An 8,201-nucleotide genomic window follows, 5' to 3' on the forward strand; every position below is an offset into this window, starting at 1 on the left:
TCATAAACACATCACTGCTCTGTCTTCTTAGTGGTCGAATCTCTGTCTGATATCCTCCGTTCACCAATCAGCTTGTGCACGGCTACTACACAGCTGAAAGGGGACAGCGATTGGGCAGAGACTCCAGTGCACTGATTGGCTGTGATTTCATACTGTATTAGTCGTTTGACTGTGATTGGCCTACATCTGCTTTCCGAGGGCCGCGATTGGTCAGGAGAAGGAGCCAGTTCACGAAGTTTCTGGAGTGCGGAAGAAAGATCTGGAAGGTTCTGGAGGTGGAGCTGAGTCTATAGAAGAGAGGACTGTCACTGTGCTGGGACAGAGGAGTTCCCACCAGCGGTATACACAGGTATGTACATAGGGGCCAGCGCTGTACGTGGGTTACTGCTTCAATAATGGGGACACGTAAGAGGACATTATTGTCAGCACTGTATAGGGGAGAGGGGTCATGTACTGCATAATAGCCGAGTGATTAGGGGACACAGTCAGCTGGTGCATTGTATTCATTGTATTGGGGATACTGCTGTATAATGTGGGGGAACAGAGAAAGCATTATAAGGGTGGTAGATGTGCTAGGTGGTTGCTGTATGAGGAGCATATGTAATAATATTTTTTCATAAGGGGAACATTCAGGACTGAATAAAGTGGGGTCATACAGATAGGAGTGCAGAAGGGGGGATACAGTGTGGGTTTTATAAAGTGGAGCACACAATCAGATAACATGGTATATGGAGGCACAAGCATTGCTGTATAAAGTGGGGTACACTGTCATATATGAAGTGGTGCACACAATCAGATATGGGGGCACAGACAGGTGTGTATAAAGTGGGGCACACAATCAGATATGCCATATGGGGTCACAATCAGGGCTGTATAAAAGGGGCTCACACTGTAATATTGCTGTAGCTGGGACACAGTTGGATGTTGCTGTATAAAGAAATAACATGATTGCCTAGTTGCTGAATAAGTAGTAGGAGAGACTACTGGGAGATTGTGACGTAAAAAGGGATATTTGTGAGTACTGGGAAATAACTGTATAATGAGGGTTTGTACTTGACTAGAGGTTTGCTGTACACAGAAAGGCATACATCAGCGATTGCTGCATGTACAGATGGGCATACATCAGCGATTGCTGCATGTACAGATGGGCATACATCAGCGATTGCTGCATGTACAGATGGGCAGACATCAGAGATTGCTGCATGTACAGATGGGCATACATCAGCGATTGCTGCATGTACAGATGGGCAGACATCAGAGATTGCTGCATGTACAGATGGGCAGACATCAGAGATTGCTGCATGTACAGATGGGCATACTTTAGAACACTTTACAGGCGGATTTCTGTAAAGGAAGGAGTTCAGTGTAATGGGTTGTTCAATAAATGCTTTTGAAAGTCATGGATATATAAAAAAAAAGACTGCATGAGATATATACAGATGTCCATCTATAGTTGCAGCTATGAATCGGCGTGCAGGACAACTTGGACCTATAGGTATATAAATGAAATCCTCATTTTTGCTGTCATTCTCCACAAATTGTTTGTGTATCTCAAGCCTGCTTCAGTTTTGTGTTTCTAGCTATTTGATTGTCTAAGGTGTACACAGTATACCTAATTGTTTACCTTTGAAGTTGCTTTTGTTTGCTTATCCACCCCCAGGCACCCTATCAGATAGCTTGCTGGTTTCAACAGTCTTTAATATTTAGTATGTGCCGAAATGGAAACAATGGTGTATCGCTACAACATGCCTACTGTTATTGGCTGCTAGGCCAGTATAATTGAACTCTAGCTGCTTACACAGGAATGATGTGGATGGGAGATGCATTTATCTGTCCTCCCATGTGGTCTGCAATGGGTAATATGTTTTTACAGTGGGAGAATGTCAATGTTCCACCTATATGTGGAATAGGACAGGCTTTCATTTAATTCTTTTAAATGGATATAGACCTAGTGCTGATATGCCCCATATTGGAATGTGTTGCTGTCATCCAATACGCATGCAAATACCAGCAACCATTGTTAGAGATGTATGATAGGCAAATTCTTTTGTCCACCACTTGCATTATAGTCTTGATCATGATGTTTATTCTTCCTATTTTAAGAACTCTGTGCTATTTAGCTGTACTTGTTCTCAAATTATTGAGAAACTATTGAAAACACGTCATCAAATTAATACACTACTCTGGGTAAACTACCGGGTAAATTTTAAAAATAGAGAAGAATATATTTATTAATATACAAATTCTGTACTTCCGCAGTTGACTGTGCATTGATCTACCCGTGACCAAAAACCCAAAAGTATGGGAAAGGATTACTACAAGACTCTTGGACTAGTACGGGGAGCCTCTGAGGAGGATATTAAGAAGGCATACAGAAAACAAGCCCTGAAATATCATCCTGATAAGAACAAGGATCCTGGAGCTGAGGAGCGGTTTAAAGAGATTGCTGAGGCCTATGATGTGCTCAGCGACCCTAAAAAGAAAGAGATATTTGACAAGTATGGGGAGGAAGGTATGTATGTGTATTACAATCAATATGACTGTACCTTGTACCCAGATAGGATAAGGTGGAAATGAGAAGCAAGTTTGTATATTGGATAAGAGATTGTTGTGAGAAACCTAGCCATTCTAATCACATGGAACAGAGGATGTGTACTGGGTCAGGCTATTTTAAAAGTATATTTGTAGCATTAAAGAAAGAAAAGTGCAAATGTTGGTTCTATAAAAGAACATTTGGGGGTAAATGTATCATACTCAAGTTTCTTCAAGTCGCCGGAAATCGGCGAGTTGACGGCTAAAATTTAAAGCGGCGCTGCCTTGTAAAGGCAAGTTTCCCTTTACAAGGCAGCGCCGCTTTAAATTTTAGCTGTCAACTCGCCGATTTCCGGCGACTTGAAGAAACCGGAGTATGATACATTTACCCCTTAGACTTGTGGTACTGCAATGCAAAATCGCACATTTTCGCTTGTTAAGCCATGGGTGCATGTGTTAGGCCAGTTGCCCAAGATTCAGAACCAGGCTAGAGGTGGTCAGGATAATCATTTCACCATTTATGAACCTCTGTAGAGCCAACTTTAAGTATATATGTTTTATTGATCAAATAAATGTTTTCGGGTGTAGTGGTACTTTACTTTACATTTAGGGCTAGATTTACTAAGCTGAGGGTTTGAAAAAGTGGGGATGTTGCCTATAGCAACCAATCAGATTCTAGCTGTCATTTTGTAGAAAGTACTATATAAACGAAAGCTAGAATCTGATTGGTTGCTATAAGCAACATCCCCACTTTTTCAAACCCGCAGCTTAGTAAATCTTGCCCTTAGTGTCTTTTTAAAAGTAGCTAAATAAATGCATAGAATTGGTCATAAAATATGTACTTCTGTAAAATATATTTCTTAAATATTAAGTTGTTCAACATGAACTCTGAACAAGTTCTTGCTCACATATTGGGTGATTAATTACAGGATGTCACAGCCAGCTAACTAGAATATTCTGAATATATCTTTAGTCGTGGCTTCAGGTGTGGTATTAGAATTTCCCATAGTGTGTGTACATCATGAGTATGACACGTTTACAAACCACTCTGCTATGGCACTGCAGGAATATCTATGGTGCCTCCCACTAGACCAGTGTGGACATGTTTTACTTGGACTCGATGTGTAAAGTGGAAAATAGTATATGAACATTTCATGTTGGGACGTACTGCTTGACAACCAAACATTCAGTTTTGTATGAAATATCCTAATACAATGATCACTCAGTCTGGCTTTCCTCGCTCCTGCCGGTGACCTGATCTTTGTTCAGACAGTCACAACGGCTGCCAATGGGAGGGAGGTCAGCAGTGGTGTGACATATGCTTTAACACTGGACCCCAAGGCAACTATTAACCTTTTAGGACTAGGTTGTACTGTGCGTATTCCACCCAAAATATTTTTTTTTTTTTACATTTGGACCAAATTATTCTTTAAACAAGATTGGTAATTGACCTTAAAGATTGGTGACAGGAGACATGCTTGCTAGGTGTGTCTATGTAGAAAGCTCAGTCTGCTGATCCCAACCTGTCTTAAGCGTTCAGTATTCTTGCAGATCCGGGCATGTCTGATATGTAGTCTTTAGCCGCGTCACCTTTTTTTATGCTCTTCCCCTGCCTGTCCAACTGTGTGTGTGTGTGTGTGTGTTGACTGATATAAAAAGCATGTAATATAGACAAAACATCCATGCTTATTTAATAACATACAGAGAGTAAGTAGGTGCAACATGACAACCTTTGTCCCTTGCTATTCTTTTTGCACTAAACTTTTAATTGCTGTGACTAGATGGTTTTCTGGACTACACTTCGCCATGTTATTAAACATGTTCCCTAGACTGATCAGATATTTAAAGCCAGACATCTGATCTATACATGCTGTGTGGATCCGAAATAACCATTGCTAGCATGCATGTGTCTGAATGAACTCCAGTGTATATTCTTGTAATGTGGCATTCCAGACATGTGCTGTATCAGCCTTGGTTCTCATGGGGGCCTGATATTTTGTGACCTTTGGGCACATGTATGTCATGTCTAGCTTTAGTAGTCTGACCTTGCAATCCTAAATACACCTCTAATTTTTATCTACCTCAAGTGTAAACTCAAAGCCCACTCCTGATAATGTCTCCAGTTTAATTGTTCTTTTTTTATACTGTTAACAGGTCTAAAGGGAACTCCAGGTGGTGGAGGATGTGGTGGTACCAATGGTCCTTCATACAGTTATTCTTTCCACGGAGATCCTCATGCCATGTTTGCAGAGTTCTTTGGGGGTCGTAACCCATTTGACAACTTTTTTGGACGTAACGAGGAGGACATGGACACGGATGACCCTTTTTCAGGGTTTGGTATGGGTGGTATGGGTGGCTTTGGTCATTTAGGTGGCTTCCCCAGGTCTGTCCCAGGTCGACGTGAACCAGTTTCTAAGAAGCAAGACCCTCCAGTGATCAGGGAGCTTCCAGTCTCTCTTGAAGAGGTTTTTAGTGGCTGCACCAAGAAAATGAAAATCTCACACAAACGTGTGGGCCCAGATGGGAGGAGTGTTCACACAGAGGACAAGATCTTAACCATTCAGGTGAAAAGAGGCTGGAAAGAAGGCACAAAGATCACTTTCCCCAAGGAGGGCGATGAGACACCAACCAACATTCCTGCAGATATTGTGTTTGTGCTGAAAGACAAACCTCATTCAATGTTCAAAAGAGATTCCTCCAACTTGGTATACACTGCAAAGATCAGCCTACGGGAGGTGAGCAAGGCTACATTTTATCTTTAGAGGTTTAGCAGGATTAATGCTTTGTAACTTTGGGGGACACTTGTCATGAGAGCTGTCACCTGGGAAGTGAACTCTGAACATCTATGAAAAGAACTGCTTAGGGGAGGGTTGGACACATCCCAGGAGTCATGTAGCCAAAGCGTTTAAGCAAAATGGTGACTACATTTTGACAGGCATTTCTACTGATGTCATTGGATACACATCATTCCTGATTCCTTAAGTTACTAACCAGCTCCTAGATTTGACCCATTGCTGAATTCTACATTGTTTTGTCCACTTGTCTCATTAGGCATTTTTTTGCTTATATTTGTAACTTAGTATAGTTATGTGTAATATCCATCTTAATGGTCTACTGAGCCTAAACTAGAAGCTGGTTTGTATTAAAAAAAAAAAAATACCAATCATTTACAAGCAAGTAAAAAGGTCAACTGCTGATCTGAACTGAAGATGTGTTTAGGTGGAAGATATGTGCCCTATGCACAGCAAATTTCCTGTCTTTAATCCTATTAAAAGACACAGCAGCCATCCCCTCCCTTCCGCCAACAGAAAATGGCTGAAAGCAGTCATAAAATTCACATGCAGTATGCAGCCGTTTACTTTTAAGATTAAGCAGGAGTAATCTAAGGACAATTATTTTCATATTAATAAACCACTTAAGTTGGTTTAATGCGCAGTGTTGCTGACTTCTGTCACTGATAAATCCTGAGGCATGTTATATCTGACCATTGCTGTTCCTTCTCTTATCAGGCTCTCTGCGGCTGCTCCATCAATGTCCCTACCTTGGACGGTCGCACCATTCAAAATGTCATCAAGGATGTAGTCAACCCAGGGACCAAGCGCAGAATCAGCGGAGAAGGACTCCCGTTACCCAAATCTCCTGACCAGCGAGGGGATCTAATAGTGGAGTTTGACATACGTTTTCCTGAACGTCTCTCTGCTTCTTCTCGGGAAACACTAGAAAGGGTCCTGCCTGCGTAGTGACCTCTGTCACCCCACTTAAGATAACATAGACCAAAGCGGTGTTGAAGGGTCAACTTTAAAGGCCTTCAGTCCTAAAGAAACTGGAAAAAGGTGGTGGTAATTTTTAGAGCACATGATTAGTTTCAGCTCCTCTATTTGTTAATCAGTCCTATAAAAAGGAATGATACACCAACCTTTGCTCACTTAGAGATCCCTGAAAGCTGCACTCGCACAAGGAATAATCATGGAGATACTTGTATTTCTTAAATATTCTGCTTGTGTTGCATTTGCAAATTTAAAAATATCAGATTTATATACAGGGAACGATGCACCTATGACCAAACTGGGTTTTCTCGGTTCACCATGTATTTTTTTTTTTTCCATTTTCATCCATTCCTATTGTTAAAGTATATTGAATATATTGTTATTTGGCAGTTTTGTTTAAATCACTTCAGTCCATATAGCGATATATCTGAGTCTTTATTCACATCCTACAAACATTATGCCAACATAATCCCTGTGTATTAATAGAAGTATATGTGCTGTGTCTTAAATAGGGATGTTGTTGATCCAAGACTCTGAGCTATCTCTATATCTACCTAATTTGTGTTCTAAGGCTAGGTACACACTACAAACTTTTCAGCTGATTATTGGGCCAATCACACTAAAAACCTACCGTTCGCCCAATATCGCATTAGCGTGTACGCTCCAACTATTATCATTCCAAAGCACATCCTATCGTTTAATTTGATTTTTAAGCTGAACTAAAAATCTTGTTCAACGATGGTACAATGTCGTTCCAATTCTGCAGTGTGTATTCACTCGCTACTGACAGTGTTCATAGATCTTTGTGGAGTCCCCATCTTTTCAGCTGATGGTTATATCAGTTGAAGAGCATGAATCTGCATGCTGATCCCTTTTTTTTTTTTTTTTTTTTTTTCCCCCAGTTGTTGGTAAAATCATTAATTAGATCATATCGGGGGACATTTTCTGTAGTGTGTACCCAGCCTTCGTCCTCGTTCTCTTTCAGCCAATGTTTGTTTACTCCGTTTTAACTGGAGCACTCGTTATGTAACGTAAATGATGCAAGCTTATTATCTCAATTTATATGGGAGGCATGCCTGGAAATGTATAGATTATTTTTATTTAGTTTATGCTTTTGTTTTTTAAATATCTTTCTGTTAATCAACCGTTGCAATTAGTGGACCCAGCCTGCAGTTGGCACTATGGAGCAGAGATTTGCCTCCACTCTGAAAGCTTAGGAACTTATGTGTCATTTAAGTGAGGATGGGACTTCCTTACTTTGAAGTAAGGAAATAACTGGCTCAAACCAGTGTCTCTTATATAAATACATTTGTATTTGTGGTGTAAATATTATATATATTCATTTTAATCGCATTGTTCTGTGTTTAAAGTTTCACGCTGTAAATAAGTGATTTGCACACTAATAAGAGCTGTGTGACAGGGCTGGGTTGATGAATGACTTGTGATGTATGGAGGTTGTATGCAGGAGTTTATCTTGTAATGTTTGTATCCGAGAATGAGACTTCATAGTGCTGCCTATGGCCAGGAACTCTGTAGGCCTTGTGAAGCACTGCATGGTTGCAGAGTTGTTAGGCCACATGTAAACATCTCCAAGAGAAGGCGAAACGTCTCCTCAATACTCAATAAAATATTTTCAATACTATTGTTTCATTGGTCTTTTTTTTTTTTTTTAATTCTCATGGATACTTGTTCATCTGAATAGGAGAAAAAAAACATGAGAAAGCGGTCTACTTTAAAAGCTAAACATCCACAACTTATTTATTTGAAACTGTATTGTAATATGTATGTTCTCCAAGACTAGCCTGTAGTCCATACTTGCCAACTTTGGAGATAATGCCTCAGGGAGACTTCCAAGGTTTACTGTGCCTTGGTGGCGGCCACGCGAATTGCGTCATTAAGCTC

The 8,201-nt window shown here is 40.5% G+C and overlaps 1 protein-coding gene across 1 annotated transcript; it reads left to right on the plus strand.

Annotated features, from left to right (window-relative positions):
- The first annotated feature begins 248 nt into the window (after nucleotides 1–248).
- DNAJB1 (DnaJ heat shock protein family (Hsp40) member B1) lies at nucleotides 249–7,941 on the plus strand. The gene is made up of 4 exons (XM_075206889.1): nucleotides 249–349; nucleotides 2,260–2,512; nucleotides 4,687–5,267; nucleotides 6,042–7,941. The coding sequence occupies exons 2-4, from the start codon at nucleotides 2,302–2,304 to the stop codon at nucleotides 6,270–6,272; spliced, it is 1,023 nt and encodes a 340-aa protein (XP_075062990.1). The 5' UTR covers nucleotides 249–349; nucleotides 2,260–2,301; the 3' UTR covers nucleotides 6,273–7,941.
- Nucleotides 7,942–8,201: the final 260 nt, after the last annotated feature.

Source organism: Mixophyes fleayi, chromosome 4 (genome assembly GCF_038048845.1).
Source record: "Mixophyes fleayi isolate aMixFle1 chromosome 4, aMixFle1.hap1, whole genome shotgun sequence".
Taxonomy (NCBI): domain Eukaryota; kingdom Metazoa; phylum Chordata; class Amphibia; order Anura; family Limnodynastidae; genus Mixophyes; species Mixophyes fleayi.

Excerpts from the sequence above, each read along its gene's own strand:
- DNAJB1 (XM_075206889.1), top strand. The coding sequence starts at position 2,302 with ATGGGAAAGGATTACTACAAGACTCTTGGACTAGTACGGGGAGCCTCT. Across the intron at positions 2,513-4,686 it reads TGACAAGTATGGGGAGGAAG|GTCTAAAGGGAACTCCAGGT; the intron begins GTATGTATGTGT and ends TACTGTTAACAG. Across the intron at positions 5,268-6,041 it reads CAAAGATCAGCCTACGGGAG|GCTCTCTGCGGCTGCTCCAT; the intron begins GTGAGCAAGGCT and ends TTCTCTTATCAG.